Source organism: Neoarius graeffei, chromosome 14 (genome assembly GCF_027579695.1).
Source record: "Neoarius graeffei isolate fNeoGra1 chromosome 14, fNeoGra1.pri, whole genome shotgun sequence".
Taxonomy (NCBI): Eukaryota; Metazoa; Chordata; class Actinopteri; order Siluriformes; family Ariidae; genus Neoarius; species Neoarius graeffei.
In genome coordinates this window covers 22,554,116-22,581,159 of record NC_083582.1, presented here as the reverse complement: position 1 = coordinate 22,581,159, position 27,044 = coordinate 22,554,116, and the positions used below count along the sequence as shown (strand labels likewise).

At 44.4% G+C, this 27,044-nt stretch overlaps 1 protein-coding gene across 1 annotated transcript in view; it reads right to left on the bottom strand.

Annotated features, from left to right (window-relative positions):
• si:ch211-180a12.2 (uncharacterized) overlaps positions 1–27,044 on the bottom strand; it is a 72,070-nt gene that overhangs the window by 27,793 nt on the left and 17,233 nt on the right. The window contains exons 3-4 of the mRNA XM_060938822.1: positions 17,689–17,994; positions 17,373–17,483 (exon numbers count right to left, since the gene is read on the bottom strand). Of these exons, the coding sequence (XP_060794805.1) occupies positions 17,373–17,483; positions 17,689–17,994 (417 nt within the window). The remainder of the gene's footprint in view (positions 1–17,372; positions 17,484–17,688; positions 17,995–27,044) is intronic.

Below are 27,044 nucleotides of genomic sequence, written 5' to 3'. Positions count from 1 at the left end.
ACTTGTGTGAGTTTTCTGCACACCAAGTAGCTTGCAAAGGTGGTGAATGAGATCAGACTCAAACTGGCGTCCTTGGTCCGTGTGTAAGCTTTCGGGAATGCCATGCTCACAGATGTATTTGTCAAACAGACACTCTGCTACAGTTACAGCACGCTGGTCAGGCATAGCATACAGGTTGACATACTTGAAAAAGTAATCCTGCACCACTAATATGTATCTGTTGCCTCCTCTAGTCATGGGTAGTTCCAGTATATCAGCTGCTACTTTTTGCAGTGGCTCTGAAGCAGCAATGGTTCTCATTGGCGCTCTTAGGTGAGGTGTCAGACTGCGTTGAGCATCACATGGAATACACCTCTGACACCACTCCCTGATATCATGGGCCATGAAAGGCCAGTAGCATATTTGCTGGGCGCGCTTCAAAACTTTCTCTGCAGACAGGTGACCAGCTAGAGTGTGTCCGTGAGGCATCCTAAGTAGAGATGTCCGATATTATTGGCCGACAGATATTATCGGCCCAATATTAACATAAAAATGTAATATCTGTTAATATCGTTATCGGATTTTTTTTGCCTCAAAACCGATAAAATAATGCTTGCGTTACACCCAAATAGTGCCTATGCGCTCCTGAAGCATTTACCGGTGCAAAGATGATGACCTCATCAAGCTGCGTCTTGAAGCGTACAAACAAGCGTGGATGGCTGCAGTGACAAACTTGCTCGCTCTGTTTCAACATTAAGGAGGACTTTGTTTACTACTCTGGAAGGTCTGGACTGAAACTTTGTGCCTTCCTTGTTCTTATTGCACACTACCTTAATGTTGCATATCTTTGTTGTTGCTCATGTAGAGCAGTGCTGATTGAGCCCAGTTTATAATTTCAATGATTGCATTAGCCCAAGTAATGGGCTAGGGACACAGGCTGCTTACACCTTAAAATGTTTCATTTTTTGTACTTCACCTCAAGCCTGAAGTATTTTTTGTAGCTCAAACAAATGTGCAGTTTTCAAAATTGTGCAGTATAGTTGCCACATTGTAATTGACTCATATTTGTGCATTCATTCAATTAAGGTGATTGAGTTTTAGTTAAAGAAACAGTTCATGAGGCATCCTACAAACGCAGGCTCATTTAACACAGAAAAAAGAGTAGCCTGTCATACACTATGCCTGTTATTTTAGTTGACTTTAGATGCTGCTATGTTGCACATAGTTGTTCAGGTACAATGTTTTATCATTTGTGAAGAAGTCAAATTTGCCCTATTTGTTGTGGGCATTGTCAAGATTATCTCAGGGAGAGTGTAATCCAAACTGTTGTTTGAGACAATTAAAAAAAATAATAAACATGGCACGTTTTCCCTAAATTAAGTTGAAGTATTTTTCTTATTTTGCACAGACAATGTTAACATTTGGAAAGCCTTGTTGCATTCAAGAATGCATCCAGTGGGGCATCACAATAACATTAAGCATGTTGTGTTAATTCCACAACAGTAGATGTGTGATGTTACCTAAATTAGTTCTGAGGAAAAATAACCCACATATCGACATCGGTATCAGCTGATATCGGAATTGAAAATTGAGAGTTGGACAATATCGGCATATCGGATATCGGCAAAAAAGCCAATATCGGACATCCCTAATCCTAAGTACACTCTCTTGCAATGATGGGGGCACAATTATCTGGTGTAATACTGACTGGGACGATGGTTGGTAGATTTGATGACAAAGTACCTCATTGTGAAAGTTAAGCCTGTCAAAATCCTGCCAGTATGCTTTCTCCACAGGTGACCGCTTTTTCATACACCAGTATGGTGGTCTACGGCCTGCAGTTTTCCAGCTAATGACCTCGGACAGGACACTGTCTTTCTGTTGTTCATTTTTCAGGTCACGTTCAGACACAGGAAGGACAAATGTGGATAGAGTGAACTCAGCAGGACCCTGCAAATCAAGCTTGGACTGAGGGGCTGTTTCAGAAACAACTGGGGGGTCGACACGTGTGCTGTGTGGGTGTCTAGGAGAATTCTCCTGAGAGGAAAGGCAACGTCCTTTCGAAGTTGGTTCAGGGACAATTGGACACCTAGGAGAGGGGCTCTGCTGGGACATGTCATCTGGGCGATGCGACAATGCATCTGCATTACTGTGGCTATGACCCTCCCTGTGCATCACTGTCCATTCAAACGGGTCCAGCTCAAGCACCCAGTGTGCACGTCTTCCTGTTCCGTCATTGTCAATGGGGATTTTGCGGAGTCCCACGAGTGGTTTATGGTCAGTAATGATTGTAAAGGCTGTTTGTATAAGTAGTGCCTAAAATGTCTTACTGACCAGACAATTGCCCAGAGCTTTCTATCGTATGTTGACCACTTCCTCTCTGCTTTTGTCAGAACATGACTAGCATATTCAACCACCGTCTCACACTGGCCATGCTTTTGGGCTAGCACAGCTCCGATTGCAGAGCATGAGGCATCAGTATACAGATAAAATGGCAATGCAAAATCCAGGAAGGCTACTACAGGTGGATTGGAGAGAGCCTGTTGCAGGTAAGTGAATGCATCCTGACAGTGAGATGTCCATTGGAAAGGAACATTCTTCTCTGTTAGTGCATGCAGAGGAGCAGCATGATGTGCAAAGCCCCTGATGAATTTCTGATAATAGGAGCAAAGACCCAGGAAAGCTCTGACCTCTGTTGGAGTGCGAGGAGTTGGCCAATTCCTAACACTTTCAACATTCTTAGGGTCTGGTTCAATGCCATGTTTGGAGACAACGTGACCTAAAAATCGAACATGATCTTTGGCAAGGCAGCATTTCACAGGGTTCAATTTCAGATCACTTGCTTGAAATCGCATAAAGACTTCCTCCAGGTGCCTAAGATGCTCATCAAAGGAGCGACTGTATATAAGGACATCATCCAAATACACCAGACATATTTTCCATGGCAACCCACGGAAAACCATCTCCATGAGTCGTTGAAATGTGGCTGGTGCATTGGTAAGTCCCATGGGCATAACCTTAAATTGATACAGCCCAGTGCCCATAGTAAAGGCTGTTTTTTCACGGTCCTGTTCCGCTAGTTCAACTTGCCAATAGCCATGCTGCAGGTCAATGGTAGAGAACCATGCAGCTCCCGCTAGGGCATCCAATGTGTCATCAACCCTTGGCAACGGGTGTGAATCTTTAACAGTAACAGCATTGAGCTTTCTGTAATCTAAGCAAAAACGCCAGGTGCCATCCTTTTTGTGTACTAACACTACTGGGGCTGCCCATGGGCTGTAGCTTTCCTCAATAATGTCTCCTTTCAACAGTGAGTCAACCTATGTTTCTATTTCAGCTCTTTGTTCTGGTGTTACTCGATATGCTCTTTGTTTGATTGGGGTAGCATCTCCTGTACGAATGTGGTGCTTAATAACTCCCATACGACCTCTATCCTGTGAATTTTTGCTAAACACTGAAGAGTATTTTTGCAATAACCCTTTCAAAGACTGGGCCTGAGAGCTGGACAAATTTGATTCGTCTATCTGTACTGGGGGTGTGTCTGTGTCAGTCATGGGAAAGGTGGTGCAACATGCCTCATCGATAAGTGTGGACTCACAGGGAGACAGAGATAAAAACTCACCCAAATGCTGGCCTGGGTGAAGTTCGATGTCATCATCGGTGGTATTCAGAACCCGGGCCACAATTAAGCCATTCTGGACTTCACTGACAGAGTGTGCCACCACAACATCACCAACAGGGTTTGGCACAAGCACCCCTACATAGTCGGATGGGACAGGCACAGCAGCTGTCATTCCAGTGACGCATGCCATGATTATTGATTCACTTGTGGCAGGAAGTTTAGTGGGTGTTAGCACAGTGACATTACAGCATGCTGTATCATGTGAGTTGGGCAAGAGGGGAAGCTGTGTGGACCATAGCTGCAAGCTGTTTTCATGGAGGTCAAGTAGAGCATGGTGTTGTTGTAAGAAGTCCCATCCAAGAATTACAGGGTGAAAGGCTCCTCATACTACATTAAAGTCATGTTGCAATTACTCCTTTCCAACTCTCATCCCAAGTGTCAAATTGCCCAAAATATCCAAACATTGTCCATTAACTGAGCGAGCGAGCACAAAAGAGGCCTTCATGGGCCATCTCTTCAAAGCTGGGTGGGAAACCCTGAATTCTTCACTCACAATGGATATGCTAGAGCCCGTGTCAAGCAACACAGGTACTTCGATGCCTTCAATGATTATTAGGACTTGTGCAGATGGGGGAGTGACTACACTGGTGTGGCAGGGTGAAGATGAAAGAGGCTTGGGAGTAGTAGCTGATGCTTGCCCCTCAACAGCAGCTAATTGTAGTTTCCCCGCCGATTTGATCCTGGGTAATGTTCAGGGGACTGGAATCGAACACTGCGTCTGTAGTGTGGGCTTGTATCCCTGGCCTGCCAGGAAGAGGGACTGGGGCTGCATCGCCATCTGCTGAGTCTGAGCTTGGGCTATTTCTGACAGCCTGATGGGAGAAACGGTCTGGGGAGAAATGTCGGCCCCTGGTATAGTATGCTTCCTGTGCACCCCTTGCCTCAGGTGACACATGTCGCTGTGATGCATAAGGTGAAGCACCACGGGCATATTGATCAGGTGAGCTTTGGTGCACAGAATGGCACCGTGCATGGTAGGAGTGAGGTGAGGGGCTGCGTGTTCTGTGTGGTGGACCGTCATGGACCGCGGGCCTATCATGCCAGGAATCAAGGCGTTGAGTGAGGTATGTATTCTTCTCCTGTAGTTGTTGCACATCACCTTTCAGACTGTTCACTGCGAGGGTGAGCTGTTCCACAGCTTTAAGCAGACGGTCCTCGGTGGAGTGGGAATGAACCATGGCCACTTTATCTGTTGTTGTAGGCGGTGGCAGAGAAGTAGCACTCAACTTTAGTGCAGTGTGCGCTCTTTCACAGCGGCTGGCAAACTGAAGTGCTTTAGCCATGGTCTTTGCACCCATTTCGTGAATCTTAGTTTGTAGCTCTTGGTCCAGGCCAGCCACAAACCGGCGAAATTTCTCACCCTCAATGGCATTGGTATCATAGTCAGGAAAAGCCTCCAGCACCAGCCGTGTGATGTCTGCACAGCACACTTCTAAGGACTCGCCATGTCAGCGTGGGCGGGCATTGACATATGTTTGAAAAAATGGGAGTGTGTGTTTAGGGCCAAAAACATCCAGAAGTTGTTTCTTCACCTCCACATAGTTCGTCTGGATTGCGGGTGTTAAACTGTCCCAATACAAAAATGCAGCATCTGCCAGCTGAGTTGGTAAAACTGCTGCCAAAACATCATCAATTCTGGCATCAGCAGGGTTATGCATAGCCTGCACTGCCACTTCAAAACGGCGAGACCAATTTGTGAAAAACTCCGTGTCATCACATTTAAAAACTGGCAGAAGCTCGATTTTCAAACTGTTTACAGTTCTGTTGGTATTGTCAGTAAGTAACGTACGTTGGGCTGGAGCTGGGGCTATGGCTTGGGCTGAAGCCCCATCGCAAGGAACGTCTTGTTCTTGGGACATATTCAACGAAAGTGCACACAACTCACCAAAAACCGACGTCAGGGTATCACACTGCATACATTCCCTTTTGGCAAGGTGGTGGTGAGATGATTCGAGGGGGGAAGAGAAAAAAAAACTCGTTATCCTGTCTCGAGCAATCGATGTGAAAGTTACAGGTGGCAACGCGTGGATCAACTTGCTGAATTCGAGGCAGTCTGATCTGTGAAAAAAAAACAAAGACAAGATCCACCTATAGAGCGCCGCCGCTGCCACCAAAATGTAAACTTTCTGGGTTTGTCTACAGGTGGTTAGGAGCTGAGAACGAGACTGGTGCTCTTGAACAACTCAACTGTTTAATTAATACTTTCCCGCTTCCGTTTTCGTCATACATACATTCATCGGTCAGGTGATACCCACATCCAATCATCAATCCCCGACATCAATAAAATCCTAACACACCCAAATGTCTATGAACTGTTAATTTATAGAATCTAAGTAATATATTTAGAATCTCCAAATATTAAATGTTGCAGTTTACATGATGATGCTACTCGCAGCTGGTTTTCCAGGTTTGGGTCAGTCAGTCTTGAGTGGAACTGATTCTTTGCAAGGGTCAGTTTTGAGAAGAACTGCTCACAGCAGTAGGTTGTTCCAAACAGTGATGCAAACTTCAGTGCATGTCTCCTCAGAGTGGGAAAATCCTCAGGATGTACATACAGTTTGTAGAACTCAAGCAGAGGAAGGTTGTTGTACCTAGCTTTGAGCTTATCATTGCTTTGCAGCTCAATGATTTCATGCTGTAGGTTTTCAGGCACATCAGCTGATTCCACATTGAATGGTGTTACAAATACTGTATGTTCAGGTCCTTCTCATAACTTCTCATCAGCTGGAACCTCTCTCCAAAGGCCTGGAGTAGTTTTGCACACTCCCCAGTATATTCAGATTAGAGGTCTGCGCGGGACAGAATTTTCAGTCCTGCTCCAGCCCGCTCCCACATTGTGCAGTCCCGCTCCCGCCTGCTCCCGCAAAGAATTATGATTTTCAGTCCCGCTCCCGCCCGCGCCTGCCATATTTTGTCCCGCTCCCGCCTGCAAATCCCGCATGATGCAGACGTTCGCGTTATTTCTCACGAAAGTTCTTGTCATTGGCTTGGGGAATTAAACATGCTGAGCTTAGCTGAGCTCTCCACTGACCGATCCTTCACCTAGCGCACATAGCGAGGGTGCACGTTGCCAGGTGGCATGCGCAGCTGAGGCTTTACATGTACATCTATCTATCTATCTATCTATCTATCTATCTATCTATCTATCTATCTATCTATCTATCTATCTATCTGTCTGTCTGTCTGTCTGTCTGTGTCTATCTGTATGTCTGTCTCTCTCTCTCTCTCTCTCTCTCTCTCTCTCTCTCTCTCAATCTTTCTCTATCTGTCCACATGTTGTGTGTGTGTGTGTGTGTGTGTGTGTGTGTGAAACAAATCCAAAGGTGAGAATTAGTCTTGGGGCAAAACCCTGACAGCGTTTGGCCAGAGTGTCATATTACACTGAGGCTATTCTCTCTCTCTCTCTCTCTCTCTCTCTCTCTCTCTCACACACACACGCACACACACACACACACACACACACACACAGGAAATGAAGAAAATAAAAAGGAATAAGAAAAAATAAATAGAAAGAAAGAAAGAAAGAAAGAAAGAAAGGAGTTTGAAAGTGAAAAAGAAGAAAGCGAGACTATGACATTGAGGAAGAAAGAAGAGAAAAAACAACAAATGAAAGAACAAATAAAATGAGTGCATGAGAGAGAGAAGAGAGAGAATGAGAGTGTCAGTGTATGAACAAAATAAAAAATAAGACTTTACACACACGCACACACACACACACACACACACACACACACACACACACACACACACACATTTATGCACATGCACGCACACACACACACACACACACATGCAAACACATACATACACACACACACTTATGTACGCACGCACACACACACAGGCAAAAATATTAAAATTGCACACTGGCAGTAGTGCATTAGCATTGTGTGTGTGTGTGTGTGTGTGTCCCCTCTGAAAAAACATGTGCGTAAAGGAATTGGAAACGTACGCGAGATTAGACCACATCCGCAAATTTAGGCATCTTAAAATGTTTTTATTAATGCCAAATAAAATATCCAGCACAAATTATATATGATAGACATAAATTAATAATTTATACATTTTATTTTAAACACGTTTTTAGTTAGCGGGACTGCAGCTTATCACCTCTCCCGCCCGCTCCCGCATTGTGCACTCCTCCTCCCGCCTGCGCCCGCAATGAGCTTTCAAAATTTGTCCCGCGCCGCACTGCTTTGCATCGGGTCCCGCGGGACTCCCGCGGGAGTGCAGGGCTCTAATTCAGATGTCACAGTAGGCTTTTGTTCTTGCAAAGTAGGAAAGTGCACAGTGTTTCCCCTTTCCAGTTGCACTTGCCACAGCTTCAGTTTAACTTCCAATGATTTCACATTTGAAAACAGTGAGCTGAAAAGCTGGTTGGGACCTTGGTGTCACAATCTGGTCCAGTCCATCCATGCCTGAGTTTGTGGGACTTCCATGCCGGCTCCAGGCTGGATCCGGGACAGGAATTCAGTCTTGCCCTGCTGAAGGCCATTTTCCCTGAAGCGACACTCGCACACCTGCTACCACTCCTGTCCCATCAGCCAGGGCCTTCTTAAGAACTGTTTGGAGCTACTCCAGTTGCCAGATTGTCTCTCATAGACTCTCCTTGTCTTGCTACAACCCTTTGGTATTGGGTCTTCTTGATTCCCCCTGCCTGAATTGTTTTTTTGTCTAGTCTTCTGCCTAGTTTTTTTTGCTCGTTTTACCTGCTTGTTCCTTTGGATTGTGTTTTTGCTTCTTCTGCCTGGATCTCCCTTGTCCCTGTGTTCTTTGATTTTTGTTAAGATTTTTCTGATCTGTTTTTGTCCCTGACCGTGTTTACCTGCTCCTCTGTGTTTTTGACCTTCTGGCCTGTTTTTTGACCACTGATTTTTGCCTGAGCTCTACTGTACCTCTGCCCTCTACTTCATTAAAGAAGCTTTTCTCTGTACTCTGCCTGTCTTGAGTCTGCTCTTGGGTCCTCACTTCACCTCAGCTCGCCATTTCTGACACTTGAAGCTTGACATTCAGTTCTGAGAGGTACTTGGTAATGTCCACCATGAAGCCCAAATCACACAGCCACTTGCTATCACTGAGTTCAATGACTGGTTTGCCCTTCATCTCCATGAACTGCTTTGCTACTTGACATATTTGGTGCTGTAATGATGCTCCAGATTAGCCTTTTTTATCACTGCAAGGGCATCCCCACAAACTAAGCAAACTGGCTTGCTTTTTACTTGTATGAAAAAATAATCATTTGTCAATTTTTCCTGAAAAGTGTGACATTCCGCATCTACCTTTCCCTTCTTCGTACTTGCTATGGTGTGTTTTGGTGAAATCGTTAAATAGTCTGTCTATGCCCGCTAAATGATGTGACGTGACCGCACATGACCACACTCTGCTCATGTGGGGTTCAGGACCCTGTCCTTGGCCCGGAAAGATAACCACTCGCCTATTTTATTAATTGCGGTCTCATTTTTTTCAGATTTAATTTTTTTTGTGTGTGAGTAATTATGAATCATCTTGTGGGCCAGATCAAACGGTCTCGCGGGCCATATATGGCCCGGAGGCCAGACATTCCCCACCCCTGCTCTAGACAAAGGCCTCATCGGAGATGGGGCAATCACCCTTTGCACTGAGCCTGTCTATCTCCAAGTTAGTGCCTTGCATCAAGAGGACATTTCCATCCGAGTTACTGTCACAACCAAACTGGGCTTTACAGGGATGCAGACCCATGACCTACAGATTTCCTGGAAAGAATGAGAGATTAAATGCTGGCCCTCGTACTGTCCTAACAAATGCCTCTAGTTTTGGCAGCTCTGGAACAACTACAAGGGGCCAGAATTTTCACCAAACTTGACCTTCGGAGCACATACAACCTGGTGAGCATTAGGGAGGGAGACGAGTGAAAAATGGCCTTTAGCACCAGGTCTGATCATGTAGAGTAGTGTGTGATGCCATATAGGCTATTTTCAGCACCATCAGTCTTCCAGTGTCTCATTAATGACATCCTAGGACATGCTGTGGAAATTTGTCATAGCTTACATTGATATCTTGATCTATTCCCCCAACAAGCCCATGCACGTCCAACATGTCAAGAAGGTACTGGCTAAACTGCTTGAAAACCAACTCTACATAAAAGGAGAAACGTGCACAGTTGTGGTCAGAAGTTTACATACAGCGACATGAATGTCATGGCAATATTTGGGCTTTCAGAAATTTCTTTGAACCGTTCTTTTTCTGTTGCAGAATGTACAGCATACATCTTTAATTAAAAAAAAACCCACTAGAATTTGGTGCACAAGTTTTAAATTTCTTTTGGTTTTCTGAAATCAACAGCGGGTCAAAATTATACTTACAGGGTCAAAAATATACCTACAGCACACCTAATATTTGGGTAAAATGTCTCTTCGCAAGATTCACCTTGACCAAACATTTTTGTTTACCATATTTCATGATTCTTTATGGTGGAATTGGTAGAGTTCAATTATTATTATTTTTTCTTGGCATGGACTCTACTTATGGCCTTTCTGTTTCTTCACGTGCAGCAGTAAAAGACCTCGGAGTGATTATTGACCCCAGTCTTTCATTCAAAACTCACATTGATAACATCACCCGGACAGCTTTCTTTCATCTCAGAAATATTGCAAAGATAAGAAATTTAATGTCATTGCATGATGCAGAAAAACTAGTCCATGCTTTCGTTACCTCCAGGTTGGATTATTGTAATGCCTTACTGTCTGGATGTTCCAATAAGTGCATAAACAAGCTCCGGTTAGTTCAAAATGCAGCAGCAAGAGTCCTTACTAGAACTAGAAAATATGACCACATCACGCCTGTCTTATCCACACTGCATTGGCTCCCAATCAAATTTCGTATTGATTATAAAATACTACTATTGACCTTTAAAGCACTAAATGGTCTCGCACCACAGTACCTGAGTGAACTTCTGCTCCTCTATGACCCGCCACGCCTACTTAGATCAAAAGGTGCAGGCCAGAGGTGGATAAACCCGGGTGCAGACAGTAAAAACCCTGCCACATTTTTGTTCCAGCCAATTCAATGAACCAGCTGATCCTAATTACCACATCCCCTAAGCCAGGTTGATGAGCTAATTGGTGAAATCACCTGTGTTGAGAGCACAGGCAGAAGGAAAACCTAAGCAGGACTTTTACTTTGTCAATCCAGTTTTTCCACCTCTGGTGCAGGCTATCTGCTGGTACCTCGTATAGTGAAGGCTACATTAGGGGGCAGAGCCTTTTCTTACAAAGCCCCACTGTTATGGAACAGCCTTCCAAGTAATGTTTGGGAATCAGACACAGTCTCAGCATTTAAGTCTAGGCTGAAAACATATCTGTTTAGTCAAGCCTTTTGTTAATGGTGTTTATGAGGTAAAGGAGTAGATCTGGAGGGTCCTCAGACATAGAGTGTTTTGGTAAACTGGGATGTATGGATGCTGTCAGTCCCCACTCGCTTGCTCACTCGAGTTTGTTGACGGTGTAGTGGCTGGCTGCTTTATGTCCCGGGGCTCCCTCATGCCTGTGTTACCTTCTGGCTCTCTCCTTTTAGTTATGCTGTCTTAGTTAGTTGCCAGAGTCCCTGCTTGTACTCGGTGCAATATGTATACTGTTCCTACTTATTCAGGTGACATTGGGCATACCTAACCACCTGTGTTTTCTTTCTCTCCCCCCCACCCCAAATCTGTCCCTCTGAGTTACATGGAGTCAACAGGAAATCTTTTGGTGGAGACGGTGGGGACCTCGACTGGCTATCGTAGCCTGCAGGGAATCGGCCGTCAGATATTCTGTCGCATATCCCAGACCCGGTGAAATGTAACTGAATTGTCTTGGCCAGGCCTAAGGGTCCCATCTGCATCTCATCATTGCTGAGGAGTGTGCTCCCATCACCCAATCAAGCATCCAGCCAGAGCAGGTCATGATATATTTTTTACCATATTAACATGCCATTGTGTGTTATGCCTGATGTAAAGACTCTCGTCTCTGCGAGCCTACCACACAGATTTAATACTTGTCATTTTTAGGGCATACCTAACAACGTGTTTTCTCTCTCTCTCTCTCCCCCCCCCCATCTGTCCCTCTGAGTTACATGTTGATCCTGGGATTGAGATGCTGGCCTCTTCTGCCCCTCGGACCTGCTTGATCCATCCTGGTGCCCTGTGTCTGGTCGGAGTTTTATCGCCCCACTCCTGTGAAGGACGGCCCCATGAGGACAGTTGAGGGTTATACCTGTTAAAACTGTTAATATTATAGTCAGGCTGTCTGTTGTTGCCCAAATGAGGATGGGTTCCCTTTTGAGTCTGGTTCCTCTCGAGGTTTCTTCCTAATGTCGTCTGAGGGAGTTTTTCCTTGCCACCGTCGCCACAGGCTTGCTCATTGGGGATAGATTAGGGATAAAATTAGCTCATGTTTTAAGTCGTTCAAATTCTGTAAAGCTGCTTTGCGACAATGTTTATTGTTAAAAGTGCTGTACAAATAAACTTGATTTGATTTGATAAGCATGATCCATATATTTTCAATAGGGTTGAAGTCAGGACTTGTTTTAAGCTTAATATTAGTCTGCTTTATCATCCACAACCAGCTCTGATGCGTGTTTGGGTTCACTGTCCTGTTGTAATTCCCAAGTCCCAAGCTGTGTTCAAGTTTCTGATAGTTTATGCTGAAGAATTCTGAGATAATCCTCCTTTTTCATTATTCCATCCACTTTGTGCAATGAACCAGTTCCACTGGCAGCAAAACAGCCCCAGAGCATGATGATCCTACCACCACCATCAGCTGTTACAGTGTCCCTCTGTACATGGTGGTCATTGTGGCCAAACAACTCAATCTTTGTCTCATCTGACCATACACCTATCCTCCAGAAGGCTTTGTCTTTGTGTGGTCAGCTTCAAACTTTAGTTAAGCTTGAAGGTATCAATTTTGGAACAGGGGGTTATTTCTTGGATAGCAGCCTCTTAGTCCATGGTGATCTGAACTGTAGACAGTGATCCATCAGCTTCCAGTTCATGGCAGGGCTGTGCCATGGCGGTTCCCAGGTTGTTCCTGAGCATCCAAACCAATTTCCTTTCAGCTGAGGATGACAGTTTGGGTTTTCTTGAAGCAAAGTGGCTTGGCAAAGTGACTACACCTCACAATAACTTGGATACAATTGTTTGAACTGATCTTGGAATTTGCAGTTGTTTAGTAATGGCTCCAGAAGACATTCCAGAGTTGTGTATATCTGCAATCCTCTTTCTCAGATCTGCACTGAGCTCTTTGGACTTTCCCATTTTTCTGTGTGTTGGTCAATCCAACAAGTGCTGTAAACAAACCCTTTTTATGAAAGCAAAGAGATGCTACCAGCTGTAGTCAATCATTATCACTAACAGGAAGTTAAGAGACCTCAGCTTTGGCAAGATAAGACATTTTGGAAGTTTCAGCACCTCTGAATTAATAATCTAAGTGAGCATATGTAAATTTTTGACCATATATGTATAATTTTGACCCTGTGTTGATTTCAGTAAACCCAAAGAAAATTAAAACTTGTGCACCAAATTCTAGTGTTTTTTTTTTATTAAAGATGTATGCTGTACAATCATTCTGCCACAGAAAAAGAACAGTTCAAAGAAATTACTGAAAGCCCAAATATTGCTGGATATTGCATATCCAAGATGACATTCATGTCACTGTATGTAAACTTCTGACCACAACTGTAAGTTCCATATTCACAATGTGGCTTTCCTTGGATACATCATAGGACCAGAGGGGGGTCTTATACACCAGAACAAGGTCACTGCAGTCACAACCTGGTCTGTTTCCAATACAGTTAAGGAATTGCTGTGGTTCTTGGGATTCACCAACTTCTATCAGTGTTTTCATGCAAGGTTTCAGCACCTTAGCATTGCCCCTTACTGCTCTCCTCATGAAAGGAACCAAATGGAGCCTTGCACCATTCTCACACCTCAAAAAGGCTTCCATCACAGCACTGATATTAAAGCACCCTGATCTCCCCAAGCCCTTCACTGTGGAGGCAGCTGCCTCTGAAACTGGTGTTGGAGCTGTTCTCTCTCAGCTGTTGGGAGAAAAGCCCAAGCTACACTTTCTTTTCTAAGAAGTCCACTGCCTGAGATTTTTCTACGACATTGGCAACTGGACTTTTTGGCTCTGGAAGAATGGAGTCACTGGTTGAAGGGGGCCCTTTACCCTTTCATGATTTATACCAATCACAAAAACTTAAAATACCTCAAAGCTGCCAAGAGACTAGACTCCTGTCAGTTTCACTGGGCCTTGTTTTTCTAGAAGTTTGACTTCACCATATCTTATAGCCCAGGATCCAAGAATAACAAAGCTGACTCCCTTTCCCATTTGTATCCAGCCTCACCTAGTAAGCCCTCAGAGGAAAGTATTCTGACTCTCACTTCATAGGTACCTTCACTTGGAACATTGGGAGATGGGCAACTCTTCAGCAATGAGAATTTCTTCACAGTGCCCAATGGGGAAAAGGTTTGTGCCACCTCCTCTCAGAGACAAGCTGATCATGTGGGCTCACACCTCCCCAGTGACAGGATTTCCCGGCACTCACAAAACCCATCAACCTCTGCAAAGCAAATTCTAGTAGCACTACATGCTTCAGAAGATCCATAGATTTGCATCCTCCTGCTCTACATGCACCCATGCCAAATTCCCTTGCATCCTGCAAACTCCTCCCTCTACCACAATGACCTTGGTCAGACATTGTCCTTGATTTCATCACTGGCCTTCCCCCATCTCAAGGCAAAACAGTTTTCATCATCTTCATCACCATCATCATCATGGATTATTTCTCCAAATCACTATGCCTCATACCACTCCCTAGTTTGCCATATGCCTTTGAAACCACTAAGCTAATGTTCAACCACATATTCAGGTATTTTGGCACTGGACATTGTGAGTGACTGGGTAGCTCAGTTCACATCTCAAATTTGGAGAGGTTTCCTGGAGAAGCTAGGCATTTCAATGACCCTAACCTCAGGTTACCACCCAGAGGCTAATAGGCAAGTGGAGAGAGCAAACAAAGGGACTAGGTATTTCCTGTGTACTTTCTTTGCTGATAACTAGGAGGACTGGCCACAATTTCTCCCATGGGCAGAATCCACTCAGAATTCCCTCAAGCACTCTTCCATCAGGTTCACAGCTTTCCACTGCTTCCTGGGTATCAACCACCTCTGTTCCCCTGGAATATCAACTCCACAGACCTACTGGCAATGGACAGCTGGTTCTGAAGAAGCAAAGAAGTGTGGGAACAGGCACATCAACATCTAGAGCACTTTGCCCAGGTAACTAAAGAATTTGCAGATGGAGAAACACCTAGCTATTAACGAGGAGACCAGGTATGGCTCTCTACTCAAGACATATGAGTCACTGAAGGATGCCGAAAGTTGCCACTCAATTATACTGGCCTTTTCAGAGTCCTCCAGCACACAAACGAGGTAACATACAAGCTGGACTTAACACGCCACACCCACCTATCCCCCTTCTTTCACATTTCCTGCATGGAATCAGTCACGCCAGGTCCCCTCACAGAAGGCATTCCTTCCTCCATCCCCCAGCACCCAGTGACATAGAAGGCAAAGCATCATTACTCTCAAAGAAATTCTTGATTCACAGTGCAGGCAAGGTAAGCTTCAGTACCTCATTATTTATTTATATATTTCTGCAAAGCTGATCTGTGACAATGTCCATTGTTAAAAGCACTATATATAAAATTTAATTGAATCAAGTGGGAAGGCTACAATTTAATTGAATCAAGTGGGAAGACTACAAGCCAGATGAAAGATGCTGGGCCCCAGCTCATGAAGTGCTCAACCTCTTACTCTGCCAAGATTTTAGTGGACGCAACCTGAATTGCTCAGGTTCATGGATTAGGTGGAGGCCTAGAAGAAACCTTGCTCCTAGAGGTAATGCTTCGGGGGGTCCTGTCATGTTCATTCTGGAATCTGCATCAAACTACAACTCCCAGCACACAGCATGGTCTACAAACATGGCTGCCAAGAACTACAGCACCAAAACCCTCTCATGTTCACATTCCCCAGCTTACTGATTACACAGACCTGGACTCAATAATTTGACAGTCACACAGCTACAGTATAAAAGGACATTCACTTCACTCACTCAATGTGAAGTATACACTCAGTGTTCCATACCCAGAGGTGGAAAAACCCGGGTGCAGAAAGTAAAAACCCTGCCACATTTTTGTTCCAGCCAATTCAATGAACCAGCTGATCCTAATTACCACATCCCCTAAGCCAGGTTGATGAGCTAATTGGTGAAATCACCTGTGTTGAGAGCACAGGCAGAAGGAAAACCTAAGCAGGACTTTTACTTTGTCAATCCAGTTTTTCCACCTCTGTCCATACCTGTTATTACCAAGCCTTGTTCATAGTCTTGTTAGTTTGGTTTATGATCCTTGTTCTGATTTACTGGTTTTCTGATTAGTTGCCTAGTTCATGTTATTTGTTCATTGCCTGAATTCTACCTGTCCATTGATTGTTTGTTTTTCTGCCTGCTGATTTGGATTTGTTTGCCAGCTTTAATAAGGCTCTCTTTTACCTGCAATGGTGTCCACACCTGTTTCCTGACAACTATTTTCAGGAGCATGGCTCCTGCAAAAGTGCTTCTTTTGTCAGTGAATGAGCAGTCTTTTAACTTTGTCACAGTCTAGTGAAAGCTGACTGGCTAGTTGAATGCTGACCTTGGAAATAAAGAATAGTGCTGATTTGCTGAAAATTAGAATAGTTATTAATATTAGAAAATTAGAAAGAGAATAGCTGATTCACTGCACACTATTAAATGTATCATTTTTAATCTTTGGTTTTGAAAATGTATAAAGTCTTTCCAAGTCAAAGAGCCTGAGTCGAAGTGAAGTCACAAGTCATAGTTTAGTTGCAAGTCCAGCCGTCCATCCATTATCTGTAACTGCTTATCCTGTGCAGGGTCATGGGCAAGCTGGAGCCTATCCTAGCTGACTATGGGCAAGAGGTGGGGTACACCCCGGATAAGTCGCCAGGTCATCGCAGGGCTGACACACAGAGACAAACAACCATTCACACCTATGGTCAATTTAGAGCCCCCAATTAGCCTAATCTGCATGTCTTTGGATTGTGGGGGAAACTGGAGCACCTGGAGGAAACCCATGCAGACACGGGGAGAACATGTAAATTCCATACAGAAAGGCCCCCGTCGACCACTGAGCTCAAACCCAGAACTTTCTTGCTGTGAGGTGACAGTGCTAACCACTACACCAACATGCCACCTAGTTGCAAGTCTTCTTTGATAATATTAAGGCAAGTCAAAATTTGTGCCTTGAGTCCAAGCCAATTCCAAGTGACTTGAGTCTGCAACACTGGAAGAATAGTTTGAACAGACAGGAAGGCTATAGCAACTCAAATAACCACTCTATACAATTCCAGTGAGCATAAAAGCATCTCAACAAACCTTGAGGTGGTTTTTGATGTGTTATTGGTGTACTAAACTTTTTTTTTTGGTCAGGCCCACTTGACATTGAACTAAGTGTAATGTGGACCATTGCCTAAAATGAGTTTAAAACACCCCTAGTCCCTGGTATAGAGATTCATAGCAGTCCACCCTCACATATCTGATGTCCCAATTAAACAGTGGCGACACAAAATCTATAATGGTATGAAAAACTAGGAACATTATTGTTCAGGTGTGTTTGTTTCTCTATGCTGTCTCACCATCTTTCCTCTTCCAGGAGAAGCCAAAGCAAAGCAGAAGGACGAGTACCAGGGAGATTATCATCATTGCCACTGAGGCTTTTGCAGATTTAGTCAGAACAAGCTTCTGCACTGAGAAAGGACAATAAACGCTGATGAGATGCCAGTAGCCCTTTTTACTTATTAAAGATAACACAAGATAATAAAAAATGGAAAAGGTAAATTTTTCCCAAATTCAGTATTAACATTGTTCAAAATTGCTGATGTTCTTCAAGAATCAGAGACAAAGATCATTAGGTGAAAATCATTTAACATGCAATATATTTATGAAATTTACCCAATGAATCAGCCGCTGATGGGTTGATGGAACTCAAAGCTGGTTGGGATACATGAGGTTGTTGAGCCACACACTGCACTTGTTCAGCTTGCTCTCTTTCCTCCAGACTGAGAGTGTGAAAATAGAGCATTCTATATGTTCCATCATTGTTCTGTTGGATCTGAGGAGACTCAGGTAGGACAGTGCCATTCCTGATCCACAGCACAGACACATTCTGTGGGTAGAATCCATTGATTTCACACGCTAAAGTGAGGGGGGATGAATGTGAAGAGGATGGCACGACAGACACAGTGACTTTGGGGAGGACTGAAAAATAGGAAAAGCAGGTAAAGTGAAACAAAGGCAGTCAGTCCAATTTCTATCCAATTTTTACACCCACACACATATAGTACCAGACAAAATTTTGAACACACCTTCTAATTCAATGTTTTTTCTTTATTTTTATTAATTAAAAGACGCTTCTTAACTCTTTACACCTTAAAGCAGTTGCTACAGCCACCCTTGTATATGTATATACTCTTCACCCTTAGAACATATTTACAAAAAAAAAGTCATCAAATGTCGTCATTATGGTGCATACACGGGGTCGTCATATGTCATCATTAAGGGGTAAAGAGTTAAGGTAAGGGCGGCACGGTGGTGTAGTGGTTAGCGCTGTCGCCTCACAGCAAGAAGGCCCGGGTTCGAGCCCTGTGGCCGGCAAGGGCCTTTCTGTGCGGAGTTTGCATGTTCTCCCCGTGTCCGCGTGGGTTCCCTCCGGGTGCTCCGGTTTCCCCCACAGTCCAAAGACATGGAGGTTAGGTTAACTGGTGACTCTAAATTGACTGTAGGTGTGAATGTGAGTGTGAATGGTTGTCTGTGTCTATGTGTCAGCCCTGTGATGACCTGGCGACTTGTCCAGGGTGTACCCCGCCTTTCGCCCGTAGTCAGCTGGGATAGGCTCCAGCTTGCCTGCGACCCTGTAGAACAGGATAAAGCGGCTAGAGATAATGAGATGAGATGAGATGAGTTAAGGTAATGATGGACTGTTGTTTCTCTTTACTTAGTTGAGATGTTCTTGATATAATATGGATTACTCTTCTTCTTTCGGCTGCTCCCATTAGGGGTTGCCATATTGGATCTGTTCCATATATTTGATTTGGCATAGGTTATTTTTTCCCCCACCAGATGTCTTTCCTAATGCAACCCTCCCCAATCTATCTGGGCTTAGGACCAGCACGAAGTATGCACTGTCTTGTACAACCCCAGTGGCTGGGTATTTTACCTAATCTGCATGTCTTTGAACTGTGGGGGAAACCAGAGCACCCAGAAGAAACCTACTTAGACACTGGGAGCATGGGCGCCGCCAGGGGTGGAAAGGTTAGAACAATTCTAGGGGCCAGCACTGCCATGGGGCCCTTTAAGGGGCTGATAATATGCTTTTAATGATTTTAATAAGACTTTTGAAATAACAACAATGCAATATTCCATTTGGTAAAATGAGCTAATTGAACAAGGTTGTCTGAGTTCTTCAACATATTGTCATTTAACCCTCCCCCTTTTGTGAAATGGTACGGTCCAGTTCTGGTAGAAGTGCGATGCGTTAAATCTGTGTGCTGATCAGTGCAACGCTACTTGCTGCTGTGTCGCGGTGCAGGAGCCAGCCAGCCAGCAGTGGAGTGCGTACAGTCTATGATCGCTAAATATGAAGAGTGGCTGTCAAAAACGTAAAGAAAGGCAGCTGAAAGCTGAGAGGGACCGGAGAGGCAGGCAACTGGTCACTCAGTTTTTCCCAAAGAAAGGTAGCTATCGCTCACGTGTGTTCAAAATATTAGCGAATGGTAAATGAACAGTATGAACGTGGTTGGATTAGCCTATCAAGAGAACACTTTTACAGTTTGTACAGTGACATTTTTTCCATTTTAATAACTGAACTGACTTGTGTGATAAACAAGATGAAATATTACGTTATGCTGGTGCTAATAACTAGTGTTAATAACCAGTTTCATAACTAATGGGGTGCCCTAAATAAGCACAGATTCAGCCTCAGGGGGACCTCCGCCCTACCAAACCACTGAACCCCCCTTTGGAGAAGGAGGTAAGCAGCAATACAACCCATAAATGCTTTAGGATTGAAGTTTTTAATGAGCGAGCGCCATATACAGTTTGCTAGATTAAAGTGTTGCTAATAACGGACACCAGTCAAGTGTTTGACATGGTTATGTGTGGAATGTTCACACGTTCTAAACCATTGGTTTCAAATTGAACATATTCCCTTTTTGCAGAACAGTACACACAGCTTTCTACCTAACACATAACAATCCATGGGATTTCCATGGGATTTCCATTTGATGCTGGGTAGAAAACTTTTGCTATGATTTATTAGCAGTCACATCACACATTTCACTACCAATTGTCCTAGCACAAGAAGGCATGTGGCAAAATCTTGAATTTTCATTTGTGATTGTAAATGCACCAGAATTAGTCACTGACCAGTTTTCATCTAGTCCCTGGTAGGCTAATACATAAAACGTAATAACAAAGTCACAAACTCAAGGTCCATGGGCTATCAAAAGTCAAATAATGACAATAGTGCAATTGTGACGAGGGTGGGCAAAGTTGGGGGGCCCAAAATTCTAATCTTTCATGGGGCCCAAAATTTCTGGCGGCACCCCTGACTGGGAGAACATGCAAACTCCACACAGAAAGACCCCCGTTGGCTGTGTGGTTCGAACCCAGAACCTTCTTGCTGGGAGGTGACACTACACCACTGTGCAGCCTGATATGGGGCATAACATGGATTACTACAGTTGAAGAATAGGGCTATTTTCTGTATTTTTATTATTTACTATTTGATTATGTCAAACACATTAAGATGGCAAGAAATTCCACTCATTAACTTTTGACGAGGCACACCTGTTAACTAAAAAGCATTCGAGGTGACTACCTCATGAAGCTGCTTAAGGCTACGTTTACACTAGACCGTATCTGTCTCGTTTTCTTCGCGGATGCACTGTCCGTTTACATTAACCCCCCTGAAAAAGCGGGGAAACGGGAATCCGCCAGCGTCCACGTATTCAATCTAGATCGTATCAGCTCCGGTGCTGTGTAAACATTGAGAATACGCGAATACGCTGTGCTGAGCTCTAGCTGGCGTCTCATTGGACAACGTCACTGTGACATCCACCTTCCTGATTCGCTGGCGTTGGTCATGTGACGCGACTGCTGAAAAACGGCGCAGACTTCCGCCTTGTATCACCTTTCATTAAAGAGTATAAAAGTATGAAAATACTGCAAATACTGATGCAAATACTGCCCATTGTGTAGTTATGATTGTCTTTAGGCTTGCCATCCTTCCACTTGCAAGTAATAAGTGATATGCGCTGGGATCTCACACACAGCGGCTCAGTCCCGAATCGTGGCTTGTTCACTTCACTCGCGTGCTCTGTGAGCTGCGCAAGGCCGGAGTGCGCACCCTCCAGAGGGCACTCGCTGTTCAGGGCGGAGTGATTTGGAGCGCAGGATGCCTGCGGAGCCGAGCGTATCCGCGTATTGGTGTTGCTGTGTGCACGGCTAACGGTTTTAGTGTAAACGCGAATCGTTTTAAGAACGTTAATCTGATGATCCGCTGATTCGACGTAATGTAAACGTAGCCTAAGATAATGCCAATAGTGTGCAAGCGTCATCAAGGTACCGGTAAACAATGGCTACTTTGAAGAATCTAGAATATGAAACATATTTTGTTTATTTAACACTTTTTTTTGTTTACCACATAATTCCAGATGTAATTTCATAGTTTTGATGTCTTCAATATTGTTCTACAATGTAGAAAATAGTCAAAATAAAGAAAAACCTATGAATGAGTAGGTGTACTGATAGGTGGCTGATACTATACACATGAAGATAAAGCTGATTGCTGATAGCAGGAACTAACTTGTTTCAAGAGTATTCTGCAACATTACATTTAACTCTAAATAGATTTTAAAAATTATGACGTTTTAATAAATTTAAAAAATAAAACCTGTTAGCATTGGCAAATAAAACAGAAGAGGGCATGCTTGTTCAATAACATTCCAATAACAGCATATTGTATTTGTCTTATACCAGAGCATTTTAAAAAATTGCTTTTTTAAAATCTGTTTATAGTTACTTTAATGTTGTGGAATATCCATGAAACAAGTCTGTTCCTGTCATCGCTTGTTATAACAGCTATAAATAGTACTTTACTCATTTTCATCTCTCGAAGTTAGAAAGTCAAAAGATATTCAGACTTAGCATGTTACCCAGAAACTGGAAAAAGCAAAGCCGTCTGTTCTGAAGACTCTCCGATGTAAACAAACAAACAAACAAACAAACAAACAAACAAACAAACAAACAAACAAACAAACAAACAAACAAACCCAAAACAAAAAAACAAACAAAAAAACTTAAAGAAACTGCTTTATCTATGTATGTTTTTATGTCTGTTTATAGTGACATGTCCTAGAAATGATTTGTCTCACAGCCGAGACTGATACTGTCAGAGCTGCTGTTCACAAGTGTCAGGTGTGTTGTTCAGACCTTCTGACACTCAGAACAGAGAATTCCCCAGTGCTGTGATACAGTGGCTTGCAAAAGTATTCATCCCCCTTGTTGTTTGTCCTGTTTTTTCACATTACAAGCTCGTTGAGGGAGGAGGGTTAGCACCATTTAATTTACACAACATGCCTACAACTTTAAAGGTGCGATTTTTTAAAAATTGTGACACAAACAGTAATTACAATGGAAAAACAAATCTGGAGTGTGCATAGGTATTCACCCCCCCCCCCCCCCCAAAAAAAAAAGTCAATACTTTGTAGAGCCACCTTTTGCTGCAATTACAGCTGCAAGTTTCTTGGAGTAGGTCTCTATTAGCTTAGCACATCTAGCCACTGCGATTTTTGCCCATTCCTCGAGGCAAAACTGCTTCAAATCCTTCAAGTTAGATGGTGTACAGCATTGGTGTACAGCAATCTTCAAGTTAGGCCACAGATTCTCAATTGGATTGAGGTCTGGGTCTGGCTATTCCAAGACATTTAAATGTTTCCCTTTAAACCACTCCAGCGGAGCTTTAGCAGCATGTTTAGGGTCATTGTGCTGCTGGAATGTGAACCTTTGTCCCAGTCTCAAACCTCTGGCTGACTCAAAGAGGTTTTCCTCCAGAATTGCCCTGTATTTAGTGCCATCCATCTTTCCTTCAATTCTGACCAGCTTTCCTGTCCCTGCAGATGAAAAACACCCCCACAGCATGATGCTGCCACAATCATGCTTCACTGTAGGAATGGTGTTGTCAGGGTGATGGGAAGTGTTGGGTTTGTGCCACACATGGCGTTTCCCATGATGGCCAAAAAGTTCAATTTTAGTCTCATCTGACCAGAGAATCTTCTTCCATGTATTTGGGGAGTCGGCCAAATGCTGTTGCGCAAACTCCAAAAGTGCTTTCTTATTTTTTTTCTTTAAGCAATGGCTTTTTTCTGGCCAATTTTCCATAACGCCCCACTCTGTAGAGTGTACAGCTTAAAGTGGTCCTATAGACAGATACTGCCATATCTGCTGTGGATCTTTGCAGCTCCTTCAGTGTTTTCTTTGGTGTCTTTGTTGCATCTCTGATTAATGTCCTCCTTGCCCGGTCTGTGAGTTTTGGTGGGTAGCCTTCTCTTGTCAGGTTTGTAGTGGTGCCATACTTTTTCCAATTTGCTTTAATGGTGATCCCTGGGATAGTCAAAGCTTGGGATATATATATATATATATATATATATATATATATATATATATATATATATATATATATATATATATATATTATAACCCAGCTCCGGTTTCCCCCACAGTCCAAAGACATGCAGGTTAGGTTAACTGGTGACTCTAAATTGGCCGTAGGTGTGAATGTGAGTGTGAATGGTTGTCTGTGTCTATGTGTCAGCCCTGTGATGACCTGGTGACTTGTCCAGGGTGTACCCCGCCTTTCACCCGTAGTCAGCTGGGATAGGCTCCAGCTTGCCTGCGACCCTGTAGAAGGATAAAGCGGCTAGAGATAATGAGATGAGATTATAACCCAACCCTGATCTATACTTCTCCACAACTTTGTCTCTGACCTGTTTGGAGTGCTCCTTGGTATTCATGTTGCTTGCTTAGATGTGTTGCAGAGCCAGGGTCCTTCCAGAACAGGTTGATTTAAGCAGACATCATGTGACAGATCATGTGACACTTTGAGTGCACACATATGGATCTAAATTAACTAATTCTGTTACTTATGATTGGTTGGACCAGCTCTTATTGAGGGGTTTCATACAAAAGGGGGTGAATACCTATGCACACTCCACATTTCTGTTTAAAAAAAAACATTTTAATTATTGTTTGTGTCACAATTAAAAACAATTTCCACCTTTAAAGTGGTAAGCATGCTGTGTAAATCAATGGTATCCATGTCATCCTCAAGCTTGGGTCCTCTACCAGAGGCCTGGGAGTTTGAGGGTTCTGCGCAGTATCTTTGATGTTCCTAGGACTGCGCTCTTCTGGACTGAGGCTTCAGATGTTGTTCCTGGGATTTGCTGGAGCCACTCTCCCAGTTTGGGGGTTACTGCCCCAAGTGCTCCCACTACCACGGGGACCACGCAACCCTTGACCTTCCACATCCGTTCCAGCTGCTCTTTCAACCCTTGATAATTCTCAAGCTTCTCATGTTCCTTCTTCCTGATGTTGGCGTCAGCTGGGATCGCCACATCTATCACCACCACCCTCTTCTGCTCTTTGTCCACCACCACTATGTCTGGTTGGTTAGCCAGGATCTGTTTGTCAGTCTGGAAGCTGAAGTCCCACAGAACCTTGGCCCTGTTGTTCTCAGCCACCTTGGGACTTGGGTACTTCTATTCCATACTGGTTGCAGATGTTCCTGTATACTATCCCAGCCACTTGGTTGTGCCTCTCCATGTACACTGATCCAGCTAGCATCTTACACCCTGCTACTATGTGCTGGACTGTTTCAGGGGCTTCTTTGCACAGTCTGCATCTTGGGTCTGATCTACTCTGGTAGATCCTGGCCTCTATGGCTCTTGTGCTTATGGCCTGTTCTTGTGCTGCCATGATTAGTGCCTCTGTGCTGTCTGTCAGTCCTGCATTATCCAGCCACTGGTAGGATTTCTTGATATCAGCCACTTCCTCTATCTGACGGTGGTACATGCCATGTAGGGGTTTGTCCCTCCAGGTTGTCTGTTCCTCCTCCTCCTCTGCACTCTCATCAGGGTTCTGCTGCCTGAGACATTCACTTAGCAGTTCATCCTTTGGGGCCATCTTTCTGATGTATTCTCGGATTTTCGATGTTTCATCCTGGACCGTGGTCTTGATGTTCACTAGCCCTCGGCCTCCCTCTTTCCGCTTAGTGTATAGTCTCAGGGTGCTGGACTTGGGGTGGAACCCTCCATGCATGGTGAGGAGCTTTCTAGTCTTGATATCTGTGGCTTCTATCTCCTCCTTTGGCCAGTTTATGATACCAGCGGGGTATCTGACGACTGGTAGTGCGTACATGTTGATGGCTCGGACCTTGTTCTTACCATTCAGCTGACTTTTCAGGACCTGCCTTACTCTCTGGAGGTATTTGGCTGTGGTTGACTTCCTTGTGGCCTCTTCATGGTTTCCATTAGCCTGTGGGATGCCAAGGTACTTGTAGCTGTCTTGGATATCACCTATGTTGCCCTCTGGTAGGTCAATCCCCTCAGTCCGGATCATCTTGCCTCTCTTTGAGACCATCCGGCCACACTTGTCCAATCCGAATGACATCCCTATGTCATCGCTGTAGATCCGGGTGGTGTGAATCAGCGAGTCTATTTCTCGCTCGTTCCTGGCATACAGCTTGATGTCATCCATGTAGAGCAGGTGGCCGATTGTTGCCCCACTACGGAATCGTTACCCGTAGCCGCTCTTCGTGATGATCTGACTGAGGGGGTTCAGGCCTATGCAGAACAGCAGTGGTGATAGCGCATCTCCTTGGTATATGCCGCACTTGATGTTGACTTGGGCAATGGGTTTTGAGTTGGCCTCTAGGGTTGTCTTCCACATTTCCATTGAGTTCTGGATGAAGGTCCTTAGGTTCCTGTTGATCTTATACAGTTCCAGACATTCCAGTATCCATGTGTGTGGCATTGAGTCATAGGCTTTCTTGTAGTCAATCCAGGCAGTGCACAGGTTGGTCTGTCTCTTCTTACAGTCTCGGGCGACTGTTCTATCGACCAGTAGCTGGTGCTTGGCTCCTCTGGTGTTACTGCCAATTCCTTTCTGTGCCTCACTCATGTATTGAGCCACATGCTTACTCATTTTTGCCGCAATGATGCCTGACAGGGCCTTCCATGTTGTGCAGAGACAGGTAATTGGCCGGTAGTTGGATGGGATGGGTCCCTTCTGGGGGTCCTTCATGATTAGGACTGTCCTGCCTTGGGTTAGCCATTCTGGGTGGGTCCCATCCCTCAGCAGCTGGTTCATCTGTGCTGCTAGGCGTTCATGGAGTGCAGTTAGCTTCTTCAGCCAGTACGTATGGATCATATCGGGGCCTGGTGCTGTCCAGCTCTTCATCTTTGACACTCTTTCTTGGACATCTGCCATTGAGATGGTTACTGGTTCTTGTTCTGGGAGGTTGCTGTGGTCAGCTCTTAGGTCCACTAACCATTGGGCATCGGTGTTGTGTGATGCCTTTCTTTCCCATATGTCTTTCCAGTATTTTTCCACCTCAGCTCTTGGTGGGTCTGACCGGTTGTTGTTTCCCTGCCACTGAGAGTACACCTTGGCTGGTTCAGTGGAGAACAGCTTGTTTATTCTCCTGGCCTCTCCCTCCTTGGTGTATCTCTTCAACCAGGTGGCCAGAGCTGTTAGTCGCTGTTTGGCAGTTTCGAGTGCCTCTGGTATGGAGAGTGAGTTGTACTTCCTGGGTGCCCCTTTATTCACCATGTTCCCTTTCTGTAGTTCAGCTAGCTGGCTAACTTCTCTCTGTGCTGCCTTTATCTTGGCCTCTAATCGTCTCTTCCATGGTGGATACTGTTTGTTATGTCCCGAGCCCACCTTGTGTCCAAGCATCTCCATGATTACTGTTGCTGTACTGTGTATCAGCTTGTTGGTCTCAGTGATGGTTCTTGTGGAGATTGTCTTCAGAGCAGCATTCACATCTACTAGTAGATCTTCTGAAGGTACTTGGCAACTCAGCTTCGGTATTCGTCGGGGGCTCCAGGTTTCCAGTTGGGTCACGATCTTCCTTCTCAGGTCAGCAGCTCTTGTGTTGAGGCTGTTAGCTGTTGGGGCTTGGTACCCATTCTCTAGTTGTGGGGATGATGATGACATCTCCCCACTGACCTGTCTTCCTGGCTCCCCCTTGC